The sequence below is a fragment of the Oncorhynchus keta genome, unplaced genomic scaffold, assembly GCF_023373465.1.
Source record: "Oncorhynchus keta strain PuntledgeMale-10-30-2019 unplaced genomic scaffold, Oket_V2 Un_scaffold_8424_pilon_pilon, whole genome shotgun sequence".
Taxonomy (NCBI): domain Eukaryota; kingdom Metazoa; phylum Chordata; class Actinopteri; order Salmoniformes; family Salmonidae; genus Oncorhynchus; species Oncorhynchus keta.
In genome coordinates this window covers 384,159-408,919 of record NW_026291005.1, presented here as the reverse complement: position 1 = coordinate 408,919, position 24,761 = coordinate 384,159, and the positions used below count along the sequence as shown (strand labels likewise).

The window sequence follows — 24,761 nt, the reverse complement described above, 5'->3', positions numbered from 1 at the left end:
TGTAGGTTATAGGTTACAGGTTGTACTGTAGGTTACAGGTTATACTGTAGGTTACAGGTTATACTGTAGGTTACAGGTTATACTGTAGGTTACAGGTTGTACTGTAGGTTACAGGTTGTACTGTAGGTTACAGGTTATACTGTAGGTTACAGGTTGTACTGTAGGTTACAGGTTGTACTGTAGGTTACAGGTTATACTGTAGGTTACAGGTTATACTGTAGGTTACAGGTTGTACTGTAGGTTACAGGTTGTACTGTAGGTTACAGGTTATACTGTAGGTTACAGGTTGTACTGTAGGTTACAGGTTGTACTGTAGGTTACAGGTTATACTGTAGGTTACAGGTTATACTGTAGGTTACAGGTTATACTGTAGGTTATAGGTTATACTGTAGGTTACAGGTTATACTGTAGGTTACAGGTTGTACTGTAGGTTACAGGTTATACTGTAGGTTACAGGTTGTACTGTAGGTTACAGGTTATACTGTAGGTTACAGGTTGTACTGTAGGTTACAGGTTATACTGTAGGTTACAGGTTGTACTGTAGGTTACAGGTTGTACTGTAGGTTACAGGTTGTACTGTAGGTTACAGGTTATACTGTAGGTTACAGGTTGTACTGTAGGTTACAGGTTATACTGTAGGTTACAGGTTGTACTGTAGGTTACAGGTTATACTGTAGGTTACAGGTTGTACTGTAGGTTACAGGTTATACTGTAGGTTACAGGTTGTACTGTAGGTTACAGGTTATACTGTAGGTTACAGGTTGTACTGTAGGTTACAGGTTGTACTGTAGGTTACAGGTTGTACTGTAGGTTACAGGTTATACTGTAGGTTACAGGTTGTACTGTAGGTTACAGGTTGCCATTTGGGAACTGATTGTGTGATATGACAATTCCAGCAGCAGGCGTGTCCAGTCCACAACTGTCTGCTGAAACTTGCCAGCACTAATCTACTGTACAGTATAATGTTACAACCTCTCTTTCTCTTTCTCTCTCTGTCTTTCCTTCTCTCTCTCTTTCTCTTCCTCTTTCTCTCTCTCTGTGTGTCTCTCTCTCCTCAGTATGACAATAAATTATTTAGTTATTGTATATCATATGATTATTGTTTGCTTAGGGTGTTAAACCCAACATCCCCCTCTCTTCTCCACTCTCCCTCTCTTCCCCCTCTCTTCCTCCACTCTCCCTCTCTTCCCCCTCTCTTCCTCCACTCTCCCTCTCTTCCCCTCTCTTCCTCCACTCTCCCTCTCTTCCCCTCTCTTCCTCCTCTCCTCCCTCTCTTCCCCTCTCTTCCTCCTCTCCTCCCTCTCTTCCCTCTCTTCCCCTCTCTTCCTCCTCTCCTCCCTCTCTTCCCCTCTCTTCCTCCTCTCCTCCCTCTCTTCCCCTCTCTTCCTCCTCTCCTCCCTCTCTTCCCCTCTCTTCCTCCTCTCCTCCCTCTCTTTCCCCTCTCTTCCTCCTCTCCTCTCTCTCTTCCCTCTCTTCTTCCTCCTCCCTCCTTCCCTCTCTTCCTCTCTTCCTCCTCTCCTTCCCCTCTTCTCCTCTCCCCCTCTCTTCCCTCTCTTCCTCCTCTCCTCCCTCTCTTCCCCTCTCTTCCTCTTCCTCTTCTCTCCTCCCTCCCTCTCTTCCCCTCTCTTCCTCCTCCTCTCTCCCCCTCTCTTCCCCTCTCTTCCTCCTCTCCTCCCTCTCTTCTTTCCTCCTCTCCCTCTCCTCCTTCTCCTCCCCTCTCTTCCCTCTCTTCCTCCTCTTCCTCCACTCTCCTCCCTCTCTTCCCTCTCTCTCCCTCTCCTCCACTCCTCCCTCTCTTCCCTCTCTTCCTCCACTCTCCCTCTCTCTCTTCCTCCTCTCTCCCTCCCTCCTCTCCCTCTCTTCCTCCTTCCTCCCCTCTTCCTCTCTCTTCCTCCTCTCTCTCCCTCTCTTCCTCCTCTCTCCCTCCTCCCCTCTCTTCCTCCTTCCCCTCTCTTCCTCCTCTCCTCCCTCTCCCTCTCCCTCTCTTCTCTCTCCTCTCCTCCCTCTCTTCCTCCTTCCTCCTCTCCTCTCTTCCCCTCTCTTCTCCACTCTCCCTCTCTTCCTCCTCTCCTCCCTCCCCTCTCTTCCCCTCTCTCTTCCTCCTCTCCTCCTTCCCCTCTCTTCCCCTCTCTTCCTCCCCTCTCCTCCCTCTCTCTTCCTCCTCTCCTCCCTATCTTCCCCTACTCTTCCTCCTCTCCTCCCTCTCTTCCCCTCTCTTCCTCCTCTCCTCCCTCTCTTCCTCCTCTCCTCCACTCTCCCTCTCTTCCTCCTCTCCTCCCTCTCTTCCCCTCTCTTCCTCCTCTCCTCCCTCTCTTCCCCTCTCTTCCTCCTCTCCTCCCTCTCTTCCCCTCTCTTCCTCCTCTCCTCCCTCTCTTCCCCTCTCTACTCCTTTCCTCAACAGAGAGCTCAGGCAGCGTTGCAGGCGGTCAACGCAGTGCATTCTGGGAATATGGCGTTGGGCGGTTCAGCATCGGGCAGTGATGGAGCCTTGATGCCAGGACAGAGCCCCGTGCTGCGCATCATTGTAGAAAACCTCTTCTACCCTGTATCACTGGAGGTCCTACACCAGGTAACCCTGACCTCTAACCTCTAACCTCTTCTACCCTGTATCACTGGAGGTCCTACACCAGGTAACCCTGACCTCTAACCTCTAACCTCTTCTACCCTGTATCACTGGAGGTCCTACACCAGGTAACCCTGACCTCTAACCTCTAACCTCTTCTACCCTGTATCACTGGAGGTCCTACACCAGGTAACCCTGACCTCTAACCTCTAACCTCTTCTACCCTGTATCACTAGAGGTCCTACACCAGGTAACCCTGACCTCTAACCTCTTCTGCCCTGTATCACTGGAGGTCCTACACCAGGTAACCCTGACCTCTAACCTCTTCTACCCTGTATCACTGGAGGTCCTACACCAGGTAACCCTGACCTCTAACCTCTAACCTCTTCTACCCTGTATCACTGGAGGTCCTACACCAGGAAACCTGACCTCTAACCTCTTCTACCCTGTATCACTGGAGGTCCTACACCAGGTAACCCTGACCTCTAACCTCTTCTGCCCTGTATCACTGGAGGTCCTACACCAGGTAACCCTGACCTCTAACCTCTAACCTCTTCTACCCTGTATCACTGGAGGTCCTACACCAGGTAACCCTGACCCCTGACCTCTAACCTCTTCTGCCCTGTATCACTGGAGGTCCTACACCAGGTAACCCTGACCTCTAACCTCTTCTACCCTGTATCACTGGAGGTCCTACACCAGGTAACCCTGACCCCTGACCTCTTCTGCCCTGTATCACTGGAGGTCCTACACCAGGTAACCCTGACCCCTGACCTCTAACCTCTTCTGCCCTGTATCACTGGAGGTCCTACACCAGGTAACCCTGACCTCTAACCTCTTCTACCCTGTATAACTGGAGGTCCTACACCAGGTAACCCTGACCTCTAACCTCTTCTACCCTGTATAACTGGAGGTCCTACACCAGGTAACCCTGACCTCTAACCTCTTCTACCCTGTATCACTGGAGGTCCTACACCAGGTAACCCTGACCTCTAACCTCTTCTGCCCTGTATCACTGGAGGTCCTACACCAGGTAACCCTGACCTCTAACCTCTTCTGCCCTGTATCACTGGAGGTCCTACACCAGGTAACCCTGACCTCTAACCTCTTCTACCCTGTATCACTGGAGGTCCTACACCAGGTAACCCTGACCTCTAACCTCTAACCTCTTCTACCCTGTATCACTGGAGGTCCTACACCAGGAAACCTGACCTCTAACCTCTTCTACCCTGTATGACCCCTGACCTGGAGGTCCTACACCAGGTAACCCTGACCTCTAAACTCTTCTGCCCTGTATCACTGGAGGTCCTACACCAAGGACCTAACCTTCTGACCCTCTAACCTCCTAACCTCTTCTACCCTGTATCACTGGAGGTCCTACACCAGGTAACCCTGACCCCCTGACCTGGAGGTCTAACCTCTTCTGCCCTGTATCACTGGAGGTCCTACACCAGGTAACCCTGACCTCTAACCTCTTCTACCCTGTATCACTGGAGGTCCTACACCAGGTAACCCTGACCTCTAACCTCTTCTACCCTGTATCACTGTAGGTCCTACACCAGGTAACCCTGACCTCTAACCTCTTTTACCCTGTATCACTGGAGGTGCTGCACCAGATCATGCAGCCCAGATCATAACACAGAATACTGAATGAGAGTATGGTGCTAATGTTTATATGAACTTGGTTTTTGTTTTGCCTCCGTAGATCTTCTCTAAGTTCGGGACGGTCCTGAAGATCATCACTTTCACCAAGAACAACCAGTTCCAGGCCCTGCTACAATATGCTGACCCGATGAATGCCCACCACGCCAAAGTGGTACGTACTGACTCTATAAATGCCCACCACGCCAAAGTGGTACGTACTGACTCTATAAATGCCCACCACACCAGTGGTACGTACTGACTCTATAAATGCCCACCACACCAGTGGTACGTACTGACTATAAATGCCCACCACGCCAAAGTGGTACGTACTGACTCTATAAATGCCCACCACGCCAAAGTGGTACGTACTGACTCTATAAATGCCCACCACACCAGTGGTACGTACTGACTATAAATGCCCACCACGCCATTAGTACGTACCTCCTCACATGGGGTGGAAATGGCTAGGTCTCTGGCTAGGTATTTGGCTAGGTCTCTGGCTAGGTCTCTGGCTAGGTCTTTGGCTAGGTCTCTGGCTAGGTCTCTGGGTAGGCCTTTGGCTAGGTCTTTGGCTAGGTATTTGGCTAGGTATTTGGTAGGCCTCTGGCTAGGTCTTTGGCTAGGTCTAGGTCTTTGGCTAGGTCTTTGGTAGGCCTCTGGCTAGGTCTTTGGCTAGGTCGAGGTCTTTGGCTAGGTCTTTGGTAGGCCTCTGGCTAGGTCTTTGGCTAGGTCTAGGTCTTTGGCTAGGTCTTTGGTAGGCCTCTGGCTAGGTCTTTGGCTAGGTATTTGGATGTCAGACAACCTGATGTAACTGTGAGGAATAGCAGCACAGCTCTAAAACATCACGCATCAGTCAGAAGAGGCAGGAGAGAGCATAACAAAGATCTCATCCTGAAGCCGGATCTAGAGTCTGTCTATTTCTGTCCTGATGTGTATGGTTAAAAGCCTTAATAATGTCAGATATGTCCTGATGTTTTTGGTTAAAAGCATTCAAATAATATCAGATATATTCCCTCTCAGCTCAGTTTAGCCCAGATAAGTCTTGGTCTCCATTACAACCCTTGGTTCTATCAATCTAGACTTTTGGTCTTTTTCCCAATACATCCCAATACGACCCCAACCATGCTGTAAACCAAATACAACCCCAATCATGCTGTAACAAATTTGATTGGTCACATACACATATTTAGCAGATGTTATTGTGGGTGTAGCAAAACATTACCCAAACACGCTTCAGTCCTCTGCTTGAACATGAAGGGAATCAGGTGCTCGACTGAGGGACTTGATAAAAAAAAAACATTAGAAAAAAACATACCTTACTCCAGGACACTTCAACAGGTCACTAAATAAAGAAAAATGAGCACTCGGTTTCTTCATAGATGTGGGTTTGGACGAGAGATGTGTTTTACTGCCTGGCCTCCTCCATCTCCATGCAACACCTGGATGTAGCTAGAGCCCACAAATCTCAAATCACACCAGCCACCAGTGTTGTTGTCGAGTCACTAAAAGCCAAGGCCAATTCAAATCACACACCCCAGTATTGTTGTCGAGTCACTAAAAGCCAAGGCCAATTCAAATCACACACCCCAGTATTGTTGTCGAGTCACTAAAAGCCAAGGCCAATTCAAATCACACACACCAGCCACCAGTGTTGTAGTCGAGTCACTAAAAGCCAAGGCCAATTCGAGACACGAGTCCCCATGGCTAAAGTCTGAGTCGAGTCCAAGTCCGAGTCCCCATTGGTCGGGTCACGAGTCGAGTCCATCAATTTATAATAGGTCTTATTATGCTATTGCTTCTAGTCGCCACCAGATGGCAGTATATCACCACTCCCTCATGAAAAGACCCAACTAATTTACTATTCATCACTAACCTCACAGGTTCTACTCAATGCCTGTGTTTCACTACTTATTTACTACATAAATTAATGGTAATTCAGGCTCTCAGCTACATTTTTGTAAACGCCCACTTCCATTGTTTTATTGTAGAGTGAAAAGTAAGGGAGAAGAATAAATGCTTGTGATTAGGAAACTCATTAGGACCATACTAACTTCAGCCCACAACGTCCAGGGGGAGAGCACGCTTTTACCACTAAGGGACAGTTTAGTTGGGTCGACGTAAGACAGTCTGGTGTTCCGCTTGTTTGTTTCAGTAGCATGAATCGTTCCTGTTCAGACCAAGGTGAAGAACGGAATAATTGAAGGAATGAATCCAAGCCTCACTGTGGACGGTGGGGCTTCCAGCAAGACACAGATTTAATTAGCTTTGTATCTGCATCTGATGGTCTGATTGGTGCTTCCAAGAGAACTGGGGACAACAACAAAAAAACAGGTCAAATCATGACGTTGTTGATCTTCAGGTCTGAAAGTCGGGGCTCCAGAAAGATGGAATTGCAAGTTGGATGACTGTTCAAAATGATTTTTCCAGATCATCAGATCGTGTTTTTTTTTTTAGTTTCTAGTTGTCTTGAACACACTGAAGTCGGAAGTGAAAGATTTCCAAGTTCCCAGTTTTTTTTTAACACAGCATTAGTCTCCGCGGAGGGAGGGAGCCTCTCATGGTCCCTTGCTCTCTCCTGGCTTTCCTCCGGTGAGACTGGCCAGAGAGACACCGTCTTCCACCTGATGGCAAAGCTCCAGCCACACTGCCTCAAATTCATAGCCACATGTTTGGTGATAGACTAGCAATGCCTTGAAGATCGGCCAGGTTGGCGACCACTGTCCTTTTGAGCTATTTCCCTGTTTTGCTTCTGATGAACAACTGAGGTTACATGCCCTGTGTCCAGTGCAAGTTTGTTTGAGGGAGGGGTTGGGGGACGAGGGAGTGAGAGTGAGATGGAGAGGTAGAGCAGTCTCCCTGGATGGACTGCTCTACAGAGGAGCCTGTTGTTCTATATTATCTGAGTGGTACAGTAACTGCTGCTCTACAGAGGAGCCTGTTGTTCTATATTATCTGAGTGGTACAGTAACTGCTGCTCTACAGAGGAGCTTGTTCTATATCCTCTGAGTGGTACAGTAACTGCTCTACAGAGGAGCCTGTTGTTCTATATTCTCTGAGTGGTACAGTAACTGCTCTACAGAGGAGCCTGTTGTTCTATATTCTCTGAGTGGTACAGTAACTGCTCTACAGAGGAGCCTGTTGTTCTATATCCTCTGAGTGGTACAGTAACTGCTGCTCTACAGAGGAGCTTGTTCTATATCCTCTGAGTGGTACAGTAACTGCTCTACAGAGGAGCCTGTTGTTCTATATCCTCTGAGTGGTACAGTAACTGCTCTACAGAGGAGCCTGTTGTTCTATATCCTCTGAGTGGTACAGTAACTGCTGCTCTACAGGGGAGCCTGTTGTTCTATATTCTCTGAGTGGTACAGTAACTGCTGCTCTACAGAGGAGCCTGTTGTTCTATATCCTCTGAGTGGTACAGTAACTGCTCTACAGAGGAGCCTGTTGTTCTATATTCTCTGAGTGGTACAGTAACTGCTCTACAGAGGAGCCTGTTGTTCTATATCCTCTGAGTGGTACAGTAACTGCTCTACAGAGGAGCCTGTTGTTCTATATCCTCTGAGTGGTACAGTAACTGCTCTACAGAGGAGCCTGCTGTTCTATATCCTCTGAGTGGTACAGTAACTGCTGCTCTACAGAGGAGCCTGTTGTTCTATATCCTCTGAGTGGTACAGTAACTGCTGCTCTACAGAGGAGCCTGTTGTTCTATATCCTCTGAGTGGTACAGTAACTGCTCTACAGAGGAGCCTGTTGTTCTATATTATCTGAGTGGTACAGTAACTGCTGCTCTACAGAGGAGCCTGTTGTTCTATATTCTCTGAGTGGTACAGTAACTGCTCTACAGAGGAGCCTGTTGTTCTATATCCTCTGAGTGGTACAGTAACTGCTGCTCTACAGAGGAGCCTGTTGTTCTATATTCTCTGAGTGGTACAGTAACTGCTGCTCTACGGAGGATCTTGTTGTTCTATATTCTCTGAGTGGTACAGTAACTGCTCTACAGAGGAGCCTGTTGTTCTATATCCTCTGAGTGGTACAGTAACTGCTGCTCTACAGAGGAGCCTGTTGTTCTATATCCTCTGAGTGGTACAGTAACTGCTCTACAGAGGAGCCTGTTGTTCTATATTCTCTGAGTGGTACAGTAACTGCTCTACAGAGGAGCCTGTTGTTCTATATCCTCTGAGTGGTACAGTAACTGCTGCTCTACAGAGGAGCCTGTTGTTCTATATCCTCTGAGTGGTACAGTAACTGCTCTACAGAGGAGCCTGTTGTCCTATATCCTCTGAGTGGTACAGTAACTGCTGCTCTACGGAGGATCTTGTTGTTCTATATTATCTGAGTGGTACAGTAACTGCTGCTCTACAGAGGAGCCTGTTGTTCTATATCCTCTGAGTGGTACAGTAACTGCTGCTCTACAGAGGAGCCTGTTGTTCTATATCCTCTGAGTGGTACAGTAACTGCTGCTCTACAGAGGAGCCTGTTGTTCTATATCCTCTGAGTGGTACAGTAACTGCTGCTCTACAGAGGAGCCTGTTGTTCTATATCCTCTGAGTGGTACAGTAACTGCTGCTCTACAGAGGAGCCTGTTGTTCTATATCCTCTGAGTGGTACAGTAACTGCTGCTCTACGGAGGATCTTGTTGTTCTATATTATCTGAGTGGTACAGTAACTGCTGCTCTACAGGGGAGCCTGTTGTTCTATATCCTCTGAGTGGTACAGTAACTGCTGCTCTACGGAGGATCTTGTTGTTCTATATTATCTGAGTGGTACAGTAACTGCTGCTCTACAGAGGAGCCTGTTGTTCTATATCCTCTGAGTGGTACAGTAACTGTAGTGACCCATATTATGTCATTACTGTAATTTTTTTTAACCTTTATTTAACCAGGCAAGTCAGTTAAGAACAAATTATTATTTTCAATGATGGCCTGGGAACAGTGGGTTAACTGCCTGTTCAGGGGCAGAACGACCGATTTGTACCTTGTCAGCTCGGGGATTTGAACTTGCAACCTTTGGGTTACTAGTCCAACACTCTAACCACTAGGCTACCTGCCGCCTCTACACTCTAACCACTAGGCTACCTGCCTCCTCTTCACTCTAACCACTAGGCTACCTGCCTCCTCTACACTCTAACCACTAGACTACCTGCCTCCTCTACACTCTAACCACTAGGCTACCTGCCTCCTCTACACTCTAACCACTAGGCTACCTGCCTCCTCTACACTCTAACCACTAGGCTACCTGCCTCCTCTACACTCTAACCACTAGGCTACCTGCCTCCTCTACACTCTAACCACTAGACTACCTGCCTCCTCTACACTGTAACCACTAGACTACCTGCCTCCTCTCCACTCTAACCACTAGGCTACCTGCCTCCTCTACACTCTAACCACTAGGCTACCTGCCTCCTCTACACTCTAACCACTAGGCTACCCTGACTCCTCTACACTCTAACCACTAGGCTACCTGCCTCCTCTACACTCTAACCACTAGACTACCTGCCTCCTCTAAACTCTAACCACTAGGCTACCTGCCTCCACAACACTCTAACCACTAGGCTACCTGCCGCCTCTACACTCTAACCACTAGGCTACCTGCCTCCTCTTCACTCTAACCACTAGGCTACCTGCCACCTCTACACTCTAACCACTAGACTACCTGCCTCCTCTACACTCTAACCACTAGGCTACCTGCCTCCTCTACACTCTAACCACTAGACTAACTGCCTCCTCTACACTCTAACCACTAGGCTACCTGCCTCCTCTACACTCTAACCACTAGGCTACCTGCCGCCTCTACACTCTAACCACTAGGCTACCTGCCGCCTCTACACTCTAACCACTAGGCTACCTGCCTCCTCTTCACTCTAACCACTAGGCTACCTGCCACCTCTACACTCTAACCACTAGACTACCTGCCTCCTCTACACTCTAACCACTAGGCTACCTGCCTCCTCTACACTCTAACCACTAGACTACCTGCCTCCTCTACACTCTAACCACTAGGCTACCCTGCCACCTCTACACTCTAACCACTAGGCTACCTGCCTCCTCTACACTCTAACCACTAGGCTACCTGCCTCCTCTACACTCTAACCACTAGACTACCTGCCTCCTCTACACTCTAACCACTAGGCTACCTGCCTCCTCTACACTCTAACCACTAGGCTACCTGCCTCCTCTACACTCTAACCACTAGGCTACCTGCCTCCTCTACACTCTAACCACTAGACTAACTGCCTCCTCTACACTCTAACCACTAGGCTACCTGCCTCCTCTACACTCTAACCACTAGGCTACCTGCCGCCTCTCTACACTCTAACCACTAGGCTACCTGCCGCCTCTACACTCTAACCACTAGGCTACCTGCCTCCTCTTCACTCTAACCACTAGGCTACCTGCCACCTCTACACTCTAACCACTAGACTACCTGCCTCCTCTACACTCTAACCACTAGGCTACCTGCCTCCTCTACACTCTAACCAGTAGACTACCTGCCTCCTCTACACTCTAACCACTAGGCTACCCTGCCACCTCTACACTCTAACCACTAGGCTACCTGCCTCCTCTACACTCTAACCACTAGGCTACCTGCCTCCTCTACACTCTAACCACTAGACTACCTGCCTCCTCTACACTCTAACCACTAGGCTACCCTGCCACCTCTACACTCTAACCACTAGGCTACCTGCCTCCTCTACACTCTAACCACTAGGCTACCTGCCTCCTCTACACTCTAACCACTAGGCTACCTGCCACCCCATTTACTTCTAGATGTTAAACACTGTGGTTTTCTGATGATGGGAGAAGTTATTTTTCCCTCTGTGCACTACACTATAAAGGGGCAATTCTTTCTTCACCAGGACCATGTCTTTCTCTATGGAGGTCTGAGAGATATTAAAACGTAACTGGGAGCCAGTTACCATGAAATAGTTTACACAATTCTGAATACTTTGGTATACAATTGGCCCAATGAAAGTCTGTCCTTTTCAATTGGTTGATCTAACACCCTTTCTGTTTGTTTGTCTCTCTCTCTCCAGACTTTGGATGGCCAGAACATCTATAACGCCTGCTGTACTCTGCGTGTGGAGTTCTCCAAGCTGACCAGCCTGAATGTGAAGTACAACAACGACAAGAGCCGAGACTTCACCCGCCTGGACCTTCCCTCTGGAGACGGACAGCCCACCATGGACCCTGCTATGACCGCCGCCTTCGGTGAGATCAAACACAGTTATTATTAAGACCAAGAACAGTTAGAATTTCCCATAATGTCACTCTTAGCCCCCCCCCCCCATGCTAAACAGTCTCATCCACTTCCTTTCTGTCCCCTTCACCCTTCCTCTCTGTCCATTCCAAGTCCTGTCTGTCCCCTTTACTGTCTCCTCCCTCTGTCTCATTCACAACTCGTCCAATTAGCTACTATTCTCACTCTATATAAAGCTCCTTGTGGAACTGTGACGTCAGCGAATGAGTCCTGGTGGAGGGTATGGATTGTTCGACAAAACCCTGTCATCCATCTCCTGCACGGTTTAATGGTTATTATGTTTACGGTTGAAAACTCTACCTCTTATCAGTGTTGTTGTGTTGGCTGATTTGGGTAAATCGTTTCCCTTTAGAATGATGTGATTTCTCCTATTACCTGGCATTTAAAATGGTTCATTCCTAGCCAGGGACGTTGTGGATGTCTGTTGTTGGTTGGCTGGCTCCCTGGCTGATGATGGTGATGATGATGATGATGATGATGGTGTTCCTGTGTGTCTATGTGATGTTAATGCTATCAGCTTGGAGCACACTGCAGTGCACATACATCAAAGAGAAATCTTGTCTTTTTAATCATCCGATAGAAAGGCCACGTTGTTCTACTGCCCACAGAACTGAGCCGCTGCTCAGTGTGTGTGTGTGTGTGTGTGTGTGTGTGTGTGTGTGTGTGTGTGTGAGTGTGTGTGTGTGTGTGTGTTTTCTCAGTATCTCGAGCAACCCTCTGTTCAGACAGCTCTTCTGATTTATAAAGCAGCCTGGAACAACAAGATGCACCACCACCCACCCCCTTCCTAATCACACACACACACACACACACACACACACACACACACACACACACACACACACACGCACACACACACACACACACGCAACCCAAGGTGGGTGGTTGCTGGTGAATTCACCATTATTAACCCACGATGTCCCATTATTAAACCATGATGTCCCATTATTAAACCATGATGTCCCATTATTAAACCATGATGTCCCATTATTAAACCATGATGTCCCATTATTAACCCACGATGTCCCATTATTAACCCATGATGTCCCATTATTAAACCATGATGTCCCATTATTAAACCATGATGTCCCATTATTAAACCATGATGTCCCATTATTAAACCATGATGTCCCATTATTAAACCATGATGTCCCATTATTAACCCATGATGTCCCATTATTAAACCATGATGTCCCATTATTAACCCATGATGTCCCATTATTAAACCGTGATGTCCCATTATTAACCCATGATGTCCCATTATTAAACCATGATGTCCCATTATTAACCCACGATGTCCCATTATTAACCCATGATGTCCCATTATTAAACCATGATGTCCCATTATTAAACCATGATGTCCCATTATTAACCCACGATGTCCCATTATTAACCTGTGATGTCCCATTATTAACCCATGATGTCCCATTATTAACCCATGATGTCCCATTATTAAACCATGATGTCCCATTATTAAACCATGATGTCCCATTATTAAACCATGATGTCCCATTATTAAACCGTGATGTCCCATTATTAAACTGTGATGTCCCATTATTAAACTGTGATGTCCCATTATTAAACCATGATGTCCCATTATTAACCCATGATGTCCCATTATTAAACCGTGATGTCCCATTATTAAACCATGATGTCCCATTATTAACCCATGATGTCCCATTATTAAACCATGATGTCCCATTATTAACCCATGATGTCCCATTATTAAACCATGATGTCCCATTATTAACCCACGATGTCCCATTATTAAACCATGATGTCCCATTATTAACCCACGATGTCCCATTATTAAACCGTGATGTCCCATTATTAACCCACGATGTCCCATTATTAAACCATGATGTCCCATTATTAACCTGTGATGTCCCATTATTAAACCATGATGTCCCATTATTAAACAGTGATGTCCCATTATTAAACCGTGATGTCCCATTATTAACCTGTGATGTCCCATTATTAAACCGTGATGTCCCATTATTAACCCACGATGTCCCATTATTAACCTGTGATGTCCCATTATTAACCCATGATGTCCCATTATTAACCCATGATGTCCCATTATTAAACCATGATGTCCCATTATTAAACCATGATGTCCCATTATTAAACCATGATGTCCCATTATTAAACCGTGATGTCCCATTATTAAACTGTGATGTCCCATTATTAAACTGTGATGTCCCATTATTAAACCATGATGTCCCATTATTAACCCATGATGTCCCATTATTAAACCGTGATGTCCCATTATTAAACCATGATGTCCCATTATTAACCCATGATGTCCCATTATTAACCCATGATGTCCCATTATTAACCCATGATGTCCCATTATTAAACCATGATGTCCCATTATTAACCCACGATGTCCCATTATTAAACCATGATGTCCCATTATTAACCCACGATGTCCCATTATTAAACCGTGATGTCCCATTATTAACCCACGATGTCCCATTATTAAACCATGATGTCCCATTATTAACCTGTGATGTCCCATTATTAAACCATGATGTCCCATTATTAAACAGTGATGTCCCATTATTAAACCGTGATGTCCCATTATTAACCTGTGATGTCCCATTATTAAACCGTGATGTCCCATTATTAAACCGCAGTCAACTGGTTCAACCAAGCGTCATCATGTGTTGTTGTTGAGACACCTAGCTCTCTGCTGTCCTGAGGACTCTGTAGAGTAGAGACTGTCTGTGTCCCAAATGGCTAAATTCCCTATATTGTTCGCTATATGGGCACTGGTCAAATGTAGTGCACTATGTAGGGAATAACGAGCCATTTGGGATGTGACCTAACTCTCCTGTCTGTGAGAGTGAAATGCTTGTATGGACTGAGCCTGTGAACATTCTTCTTTAATGAACTGTGAACCTTCCAACATTTTAATTTCCTGTACTGCCATTCCGCCCAACTCCCTCTATGAGGAAATGGTAATGCAGTGTTCCTGTTTGTGGATTGCTTTTGCGTTGTTTTGAGGGGCAAAAAGAAGAATGTGTCTCATGGAATTTCACAGATTGTAGGGGGCTTGAATTTGGAATCTCAGATGTGAATATTCAGAATGTTGTGAATGGTTAGTTTTATACAGTAGGGGAGAGTGGGGTAAGTTGATCCACCTTTGTTTCTTGGAAACTTTACACAAAATTAATCATTTGAGCAAGATGTTTTTATTTTATTTTACTAGGCAAGTCAGTTAAGAACAAATTCTTATTTTCAATGACGGCCTAGAAACAGTGGGTTAACTGCCTGTTCAGGGGCAGAACGACAGATTTTGTACCACGTCAGCTCGGGGGTTTGAACTTGCAACCTTTCGGTTACTAGTCCAATGCTCTAACCACTAGGCTAACCTACCGCCTCTACACTCTAACCACTAGGCTACCCTACCTCCTCTACACTCTAACCACTAGGCTACCCTACCTCCTCTACACTCTAACCACTAGGCTACCTGCCTCCTCTACACTCTAACCACTAGGCTACCTGCCCACCCTACACTCTAACCACTAGGCTACCTGCCACCTCTACACTCTAACCACTAGGCTACCTGCCACCTCTACACTCTAACCACTAGGCTACCTGCCTCCTCTACACTCTAACCACTAGGCTACCTGCCTCCTCTACACTCTAACCACTAGGCTACCTGCCACCTCTACACTCTAACCACTAGGCTACCTGCCACCTCCACACTCTAACCACTAGGCTACCTGCCACCTCTACACTCTAACCACTAGGCTACTCTGCCACCTCTACACTCTAACCACTAGGCTACCTGCCTCCTCTACACTCTAACCACTAGGCTACCTGCCTCCTCTACACTCTAACCACTAGGCTACCCTGCCGCCTCTACACTCTAACCACTAGACTACCTGCCACCTCTACACTCTAACCACTAGGCTACCTGCCTCCTCTACACTCTAACCACTAGGCTACCTGCCTCCTCTTCACTCTAACCACTAGGCTACCTGCCGCCTCTACACTCTAACCACTAGGCTACCCTGCCGCCTCTACACTCTAACCACTAGACTACCTGCCACCTCTACACTCTAACCACTAGGCTACCTGCCTCCTCTACACTCTAACCACTAGGCTACCTGCCACCTCTACACTCTAACCACTAGACTACCTGCCTCCTCTACACTCTAACCACTAGGCTACCCTGCCGCCTCTACACTCTAACCACTAGACTACCTGCCACCTCTACACTCTAACCACTAGCCTACCTGCCTCCTCTACACTCTAACCACTAGGCTATCTGCCTCCTCTACACTCTAACCACTAGACTACCTGCCTCCTCTACACTCTAACCACTAGGCTACCTGCCACCTCCACACTCTAACCACTAGGCTACCCTGCCTCCTCTACACTCTAACCACTAGGCTACCTGCCACCTCTACACTCTAACCACTAGACTACCTGCCTCCTCTACACTCTAACCACTAGGCTACCCTGCCGCCTCTACACTCTAACCACTAGACTACCTGCCACCTCTACACTCTAACCACTAGGCTACCTGCCTCCTCTACACTCTAACCACTAGACTACCTGCCGCCTCTACACTCTAACCACTAGGCTACCTGCCTCCTCTACACTCTAACCACTAGGCTACCTGCCTCCTCTACACTCTAACCACTAGGCTACCTGCCTCCTCTACACTCTAACCACTAGGCTACCTGCCTCCTCTACACTCTAACCACTAGGCTACCTGCCACCTCTACACTCTAACCACTAGGCTACCTGCCACCTCTACACTCTAACCACTAGACTACCTGCCTCCTCTACACTCTAACCACTAGGCTACCTGCCTCCTCTACACTCTAACCACTAGGCTACCTGCCACCTCTACACTCTAACCACTAGGCTACCTGCCTCCTCTACACTCTAACCACTAGGCTACCTGCCTCCTCTACACTCTAACCACTAGGCTACCTGCCACCTCTACACTCTAACCACTAGACTACCTGCCTCCTCTACACTCTAACCACTAGGCTACCTGCCTCCTCTACACTCTAACCACTAGGCTACCTGCCGCCTCTACACTCTAACCACTAGGCTACCTGCCTCCTCTACACTCTAACCACTAGGCTACCCTGCCGCCCCTACACTCTAACCACTAGACTACCTGCCTCCTCTACACACTAACCACTAGGCTACGCTGCCGCCTCTACACTCTAACCACTAGGCTACCTGCCTCCTCTCCACTCTAACCACTAGTCTACCTGCCTCCTCTACACTCTAACCACTAGGCTACCTGCCACCTCTACACTCTAACCACTAGGCTACCCTGCCACCTCTACACTCTAACCACTAGGCTACCTGCCTCCTCTACACTCTAACCACTAGGCTACCCTACCTCCTCTACACTCTAACCACTAGGCTACCTGCCACCTCTACACTCTAACCACTAGGCTACCTGCCACCTCTACACTCTAACCACTAGGCTACCTACCACCTCTCCACTCTAACCACTAGGCTACCCTGCCACCTCTACACTCTAACCACTAGGCTACCTGCCTCCTCTACACTCTAACCACTAGGCTACCTGCCACCTCTACACTCTAACCACTAGACTACCTGCCTCCTCTACACTCTAACCACTAGGCTACCTGCCACCTCTACACTCTAACCACTACGCTACCTACCTCCTCTACACTCTAACCACTAGACTACCCTGCCACCTCTCCACTCTAACCACTACGCTACCTACCTCCTCTACACTCTAACCACTAGGCTACCTGCCACCTCTACACTCTAACCACTAGGCTACCTACCACCTCTCCACTCTAACCACTAGACTACCTGCCACCTCTACACTCTAACCACTACGCTACCTACCTCCTCTACACTCTAACCACTAGACTACCTGCCTCCTCTACACTCTAACCACTAGACTACCTGCCTCCTCTACACTCTAACCACTAGGCTACCTGCCACCTCTACACTCTAACCACTAGGCTACCTGCCACCTCTACACTCTAACCACTAGGCTACCTACCACCTCTCCACTCTAACCACTAGGCTACCCTACCACCTCCACTCTAACCACTAGGCTACCTGCCACCTCTACACTCTAACCACTAGGCTACCTACCACCTCTCCACTAGGCTACCTGCACTCTAACCACTCTACACTCTAACCACTAGGCTACCTGCCTCCTCTACACTCTAACCACTAGGCTACCTCTAACCACTGGGCTACCTGCTCTACACTCTAACCACTGGGCTACCTGCCACCTCTGCACTCTAACCACTAGGCTACCTGCCTCCTCTGCACTCTAACCACTAGGCTACCTGCCTCCTCTACACTCTAACCACTAGGCTACCTGCCACCTCTACACTCTAACCACTAGGCTACCTGCCACCTCCACACTCTAACCACTAGGCTACCTGCCACCTCTACACTCTAACCACTAGGCTACTCTGCCACCTCTACACTCTAACCACTAGGCTACCTGCCTCCTCTGCACTCTAACCACTGGGGCTGCCTGCCTCCTCTACACTCTAACCACTAGGCTAGGCCTCTACCTCTAACCACTGGACTACCTGCCACCTCTACACTCTAACCACTAGGCTACCTGCCTCCTCTACACTCTAACCACTAGGCTACCTGCCTCCTCTTCACTCTAACCACTAGGCTACTACACTCTAACCACTAGGCTACCCTGCCGCCTCTACACTCTAACCACTCTACCTGCCACCTCTGCACTCTAACCACTAGGCTACCTGCCTCCTCTACACTCTAACCACTAGGCTGCCTGCCACCTCTGCACTCTAACCACTGGACTACCTGCCTCCTCTACACTCTAACCACTAGGCCTCTACACTCTAACCACTGGACTACCTGCCACCTCTCTGCACTCTAACCACTAGCCTACCTGCCTCCTCTACACTCTAACCACTAGGCTATCTGCCTCCTCTACACTCTAACCACTAGACTACTCCTCTGCACTCTAACCACTAGGCTACCTGCCACCTCCACACTCTAACCACTAGGCTACCCTGCCACCTCTACACTCTAACCACTAGGCTACCTGCCACCTCTACACTCTAACCACTAGACTACCTGCCTCCTCTACACTCTAACCACTAGGCTACCCTGCCGCCTCTACACTCTAACCACTAGACTACCTGCCACCTCTACACTCTAACCACTAGGCTACCTGCCTCCTCTACACTCTAACCACTCTAACCACCACTAGGCCTACCTCTAACCACTAGGCTCTCCTCTACACTCTAACCACTAGGCTACCTGCCTCCTCTACACTCTAACCACTAGGCTACCTGCCTCCTCTACCTCTAACCACTCTACCTGCCACCTCTACACTCTAACCACTAGGCTACCTGCCACCTCTACACTCTAACCACTAGACTACCTGCCTCCTCTACACTCTAACCACTAGGCTACCTGCCTCCTCTACACTCTAACCACTAGGCTACCTGCCACCTCTACACTCTAACCACTAGGCTACCTGCCTCCTCTACCTCTAACCACTGGGCTACCTGCCTCCTCTGCACTCTAACCACTAGGCTACCTGCCACCTCTGCACTCTAACCACTAGACTACCTGCCTCCTCTACACTCTAACCACTAGGCTACCTGCCTCCTCTACACTCTAACCACTAGGCTACCTGCCGCCTCTACACTCTAACCACTAACCACTAACCACTAGGCTACCTGCCGCCCCTCACTCTAACCACTCTAACCACTAACCACTAGGCTACGCTGCCGCCTCTACACTCTAACCACTAGGCTACCTGCCTCCTCTCCACTCTAACCACTAGTCTACCTGCCTCCTCTACACTCTAACCACTAGGCTACCTGCCACCTCTACACTCTAACCACTAGGCTACCCTGCCACCTCTACACTCTAACCACTAGGCTACCTGCCTCCTCTACACTCTAACCACTAGGCTACCCTACCTCCTCTACACTCTAACCACTAGGCTACCTGCCACCTCTACACTCTAACCACTAGGCTACCTGCCACCTCTACACTCTAACCACTAGGCTACCTACCACCTCTCCACTCTAACCACTAGGCTACCTGCCACCTCTACACTCTAACCACTAGGCTACCTGCCTCCTCTACACTCTAACCACTAGGCTACCTGCCACCTCTACACTCTAACCACTAGACTACCTGCCTCCTCTACACTCTAACCACTAGGCTACCTGCCACCTCTACACTCTAACCACTACGCTACCTACCTCTCTACACTCTAACCACTAGACTACCCTGCCACCTCTCCACTCTAACCACTACGCCTACCTCCTCTACACTCTAACCACTAGGCTACCTGCCACCTCTACACTCTAACCACTAGGCTACCTACCACCTCTCCACTCTAACCACTAGACTACCTGCCACCTCTACACTCTAACCACTACGCTACCTACCTCCTCTACACTCTAACCACTAGACTACCTGCCTCCTCTACACTCTAACCACTAGACTACCTGCCTCCTCTACACTCTAACCACTAGGCTACCTGCCACCTCTACACTCTAACCACTAGGCTACCTGCCACCTCTACACTCTAACCACTAGGCTACCTACCACCTCTCCACTCTAACCACTAGGCTACCCTACCACCTCTCCACTCTAACCACTAGGCTACCTGCCACCTCTACACTCTAACCACTAGGCTACCTACCACCTCTCCACTCTAACCACTAGGCTACCCTGCCACCTCTACACTCTAACCACTAGGCTACCCTGCCTCCTCTACACTCTAACCACTAGGCTACCTGCCTCCTCTACACTCTAACCACTAGGCTACCTGCCTCCTCTACACTCTAACCACTAGGCTACCCTACCTCCTCTACACTCTAACCACTAGGCTACCCTGCCGCCCCATGTCATAAGTATATTTAGCAAACTACCGTTCAAAAGATTGGGGTCACTTAGACATGTACTTGTTTTTGAAAGAAAAACACATTTGTCCATTAAAATAACATAAATATGATCATAAATACAGTGTATGTCACGCTGGTATAAAGGGTCGGGGGACAGGCGCAGCAATGTGTAATAGGGTTTATTATGATACCCAAATTACACACAGCACGGGTATTCACACCCACACCAACAGACATTGTAACAATAATCGATAGGACAATGATAAACCGAGGACACACTTATACAATTACTAATCACTGGGAATAGGGGCCATGTGTGAGTAATGAAAGTTATGGAGGGATCCGTGACAGTGTAGACATTGTTAATGTAAATTACTATTGTAGCTGGAAATTTTTTTAATGGAATATCTACATAGGTGTACAGAGGCCCATTATCAGCGACCATCACTCCTGTGTTCCAATGGCACGTTGTGTTAGCTAATCCAAGTGTATCATTTTAAAAGGCTAGTTGATCATTAGAAAACCCTTTTGTAATTATGTTAGCACAGCTGTAAACTGTTGTTCTGATTAAAGAAGCAATAAAACTGGCCTTCTTTAGACTAGTTGAGTATCTGGAGCATCATCATTTGCGGGTTCAATTACAGGCTCAAAATGTCCAGAAACAAAGACCTTTCTTCTGAAACTCATCAGTCTATTCTTGTTCTGAGAAATGAAGGCTATTCCATGCGAGAAATTGCCCAAAAAGCCATATCTCAGACTGGACAATAAAAATAAAATATTGAGATGGGCAAAAGAACACAGACACTGGACAGAGGAACTCTGGTATTTTGTGGGTACTATTTAACGAAGCTGCCAGTTGATCCTTTGAGCATAAACGTGCATCCTCTTCGCCGTGTGGGCTAATATAGTCCAAATGTTTGCCTATAGTTCTATGGGTGTTAAGCCTGTGTTAAACAAGTGTTTGTTAGGTGTTAAGCCTGTGTTAAACAAGTGTTTGTTAGGTAAGGAGTGTTTCTCTCCCCTATGTGTCTTTGTGTGGTCTAGGGAGTGTTTACCCCACTCTCTCCTATGTGTCTGTGTGGTCCAAGGAGTGTTTACCCCACTCTCCCCTATGTGTCTTTGTGTGGTCTAAGGATTGTTTACCCCACTCTCCCCTATGTGTCTTTGTGTGGTCTAAGGAGTGTTTACCCCTCTCTCCCCTATGTGTCTTTTTTGTGGTCTAGGGAGTGTTTACCCCACTCTCCCCTATGTGTCTTTGTGTGGTCTAAGGAGTGTTTACCCCACTCTCCCCTATGTGTCTTTGTGTGGTCTAAGGAGTGTTTACCCCACTCTCCCCTATGTGTCTTTGTGTGGTCTAAGGAGTGTTTACCCCACTCTCCCCTATGTGTCTTTTTTGTGGTCTAGGGAGTGTTTACCCCACTCTCCCCTATGTGTCTTTGTGTGGTCTAAGGAGTGTTTACCCCACTCTCCCCTATGTGTCTTTGTGTGGTCTAAGGAGTGTTTACCCCACTCTCCCCTATGTGTCTTTGTGTGGTCTAAGGAGTGTTTACCCCACTCTCCCCTATGTGTCTTTGTGTGGTCCAAGGAGTGTTTACCCCACTCTCCCCTATGTGTCTTTGTGTGGTCTAAGGAGTGTTTACCCCACTCTCCCCTATGTGTCTTTGTGTGGTCTAAGGAGTGTTTACCCCACTCTCCCCTATGTTTTGACTGATTTGCTCTTTGGGGTTTAGGGTGGGGGCACAAGGCTTTATAATACACACTTGATTGATTGATTGATGTGTGTTTCCAGGTGCTCCAGGTATCATCTCTTCGCCTTACGCTGGGGCAGCAGGTTTTGGCCCCGCGATCGGGTTCCCCCAAGCAGGTAGGTACCACCCCACTATCACCCTCCTCCTGCCCCATACCCCCTATATAGGTAGGTATCACCCTCCTCCTGCCCCATACCCCCTATATAGGTAGGTATCACCCTCCTCCAGCCCCATACCCCCTATATAGGTAGCTATCACCCTCCTCCAGCCCCATACCCCTATATAGGTAGGTATCACCCTCCTCCTGCCCCATACCCCCTATATAGGTAGGTATCACCCTCCTCCAGCCCCATACCCCCTATATAGGTAGCTATCACCCTCCTCCTGCCCCATACCCCCTATATAGGTAGGTATCACCCTCCTCCTGCCCCATACCCCCTATATAGGTAGGTATCACCCTCCTCCAGCCCCATACCCCCTATATAGGTAGGTATCACCCTCCTCCAGCCCCATACCCCCTATATAGGTAGGTATCACCCTCCTCCAGCCCCATACCCCCTATATAGGTAGGTATCACCCTCCTCCTGCCCCATACCCCCTATATAGGTAGGTATCACCCTCCTCCAGCCCCATACCCCCTATATAGGTAGCTATCACCCTCCTCCTGCCCCATACCCCCTATATAGGTAGGTATCACCCTCCTCCTGCCCCATACCCCCTATATAGGTAGGTATCACCCTCCTCCAGCCCCATACCCCCTATATAGGTAGGTATCACCCTCCTCCAGCCCCATACCCCCTATATAGGTAGCTATCACCCTCCTCCAGCCCCATACCCCCTATATAGGTAGCTATCACCCTCCTCCAGCCCCATACCCCCTATATAGGTAGGTATCACCCTCCTCCAGCCCCATACCCCCTATATAGGTAGCTATCACCCTTCTCCTGTCACATTCACCCTATATATGTAGGTACCACCCCACTATCACCCTCCTCCAGCCCCATACTCCCTAGGTAGGTAGGTAGGTAGGTAGGTAGGTAGGTAGGTAGGTAGGTAGGTAGGTAGGTAGGTAGGTAGGTAGGTCCAAAGACAGACATAGCCCCTCAGACCACACCATCCCCATTGAATTGTGGGGGAATCCGGTTTAAGTCCTTATATTTCTATTGGTACATCACCACCATCCTCCTCCTCCTCCTACTGCCGCGTCTCAAATTCAGACCCCTTCACTTTTTACACATTTTGTTACATTACAGCCTTACTCTGAAATGTATTCAATTGTTTTTTCCCCCTCATCAATCTGCACACAATACCCCATAATGACATCACAATACCCCATAATGACAAAGTAAAAACTAGTTTAAAAAAAACAAACATTTTTTCTCATTTATATAAAATAAAAAAAACTTAAACATTACATTTATATACAGTGGGGCAAAAAAGTATTTAGTCAGCCACCAATTGTGCAAGTACTCCCACTTAAAAAGATGAGAGAAGCCTGTCATTTTCATCATAGGTACACTTCAACTATGACAGACAAAATGAGAAAAAAAATCCAGAAAATCACATTGTGGGATTTTTTATGAATTTATTTGCAAATGATGGTGGAAAATAAGTAAAAGGGTCTGAATACTTTCCGAAGGCTCTGTGGTACACTGCTTTTGTCAGTGGGGCAAAATAAGCCTAAATATGTTCAGGAGTAAAATTGTGTTTAAAAACTTCTTACGGATAGGCGGGACAGTCACGTCCCACTTGGGCAAAAACCAGGGAAAATGCAGCAAGCTTTAATTAAATCACACATGTAAGATACTCAATTAAAGCTACCCTCGTTGTGAATCCAGCCAACATGTCAGATTTTAAAAAGGCTTTTCGGCGAAAGCATAAGAAGCTATTATCTGATGATGGCACAACAGTAAACAAAGAGAGAGTAGCATATTTAAACCCTGCAGGCGCTAAACAAAACGCAGAAATAAAATATAAAACATGCCTTACCTTTGATGAGCTTCTTTTGTTGGCACTCCAATATGTCCCATAAACATCACAATTGGTCCTTTTGTTTGATTAATTCCGTCCATATATATCAGGTATATCACTGTATATCCAAATGTCCATTTATTTGACGCGTTTGATCCAGAAAAAAACAGCTTCCAAAAAACGCAACGTCACTACAAAATATTTCAAAAGTTGCCTATAAACTTTGCCAAAATATTTCAAACTACTTTTGTAATACAACTTTAGGTATTTTTAAACGTTCATAATCGATCAAATTGGTCTTTCTGTTGTTCAATACAGGAAGACAACAAACCAACGCTACTTTTCACGTCTTGCGCAACTCTCAACAGTGTTACCCATTTTCAAATTGGTCTACTTCTTCATTGCACAAATGAATAACCTCAACCAAATTCCAAAGACTGGTGACATCCAGTGGAAGAGGTAGGAACTGAAAACAAGTTCATAGGAAATATCGTTTGCCAATGAGAACTCAGTGAACAGAAAGAGACCTCAAAAAATAATTCTGAACGGTTTGTCCTCTGGGTTTTGCCTGCTACATACGTTCTGTTATACTCACTGACATGATTCAAACAGTTTTAGAAACGTCAGAGTGTTTTCTATCCAAATCTACTAATAATCTTATATTCTTGGCATGAGGAAGTTGAAAATAGGCACGCAATT

The 24,761-nt window shown here is 47.5% G+C and overlaps 1 protein-coding gene and 2 long non-coding RNA genes across 16 annotated transcripts in view; 1 reads left to right on the top strand and 2 right to left on the bottom strand.

Annotated features, from left to right (window-relative positions):
* The window catches only part of LOC118380907 (polypyrimidine tract-binding protein 3-like), a 151,092-nt gene that overhangs the window by 82,396 nt on the left and 43,935 nt on the right, over nucleotides 1–24,761 (top strand). For all 12 annotated transcript variants that reach the window (XM_052517518.1, XM_052517521.1, XM_052517520.1 and 9 more), the window contains 4 exons: nucleotides 2,402–2,569; nucleotides 4,269–4,379; nucleotides 11,241–11,415; nucleotides 22,133–22,207. In XM_052517518.1, the coding sequence (XP_052373478.1) occupies nucleotides 2,402–2,569; nucleotides 4,269–4,379; nucleotides 11,241–11,415; nucleotides 22,133–22,207 (529 nt within the window). The remainder of the gene's footprint in view (nucleotides 1–2,401; nucleotides 2,570–4,268; nucleotides 4,380–11,240; nucleotides 11,416–22,132; nucleotides 22,208–24,761) is intronic.
* Nucleotides 2,648–4,253, bottom strand: LOC127929575 (uncharacterized). 2 transcript variants are annotated; one of them, XR_008135247.1, is made up of 4 exons: nucleotides 4,036–4,253; nucleotides 3,662–3,722; nucleotides 2,886–3,053; nucleotides 2,648–2,777 (listed from the first exon to the last, which is right to left on the bottom strand). It is a non-coding gene; the product is annotated as an uncharacterized LOC127929575 (long non-coding RNA). The 2 variants fall into 2 exon arrangements; XR_008135248.1 differs by lacking the exon at nucleotides 4,036–4,253 and having other exon boundaries at nucleotides 3,662–3,766.
* On the bottom strand, nucleotides 9,301–20,299 carry LOC127929574 (uncharacterized). 2 transcript variants are annotated; one of them, XR_008135246.1, is made up of 7 exons: nucleotides 20,236–20,299; nucleotides 17,722–17,810; nucleotides 15,687–16,424; nucleotides 10,792–10,830; nucleotides 10,341–10,404; nucleotides 9,571–9,602; nucleotides 9,301–9,474 (listed from the first exon to the last, which is right to left on the bottom strand). It is a non-coding gene; the product is annotated as an uncharacterized LOC127929574 (long non-coding RNA). The 2 variants fall into 2 exon arrangements; XR_008135245.1 differs by lacking the exons at nucleotides 9,571–9,602; nucleotides 10,341–10,404; nucleotides 10,792–10,830; nucleotides 17,722–17,810; nucleotides 20,236–20,299 and adding an exon at nucleotides 18,186–18,242 and having other exon boundaries at nucleotides 9,301–9,506; nucleotides 16,034–16,424.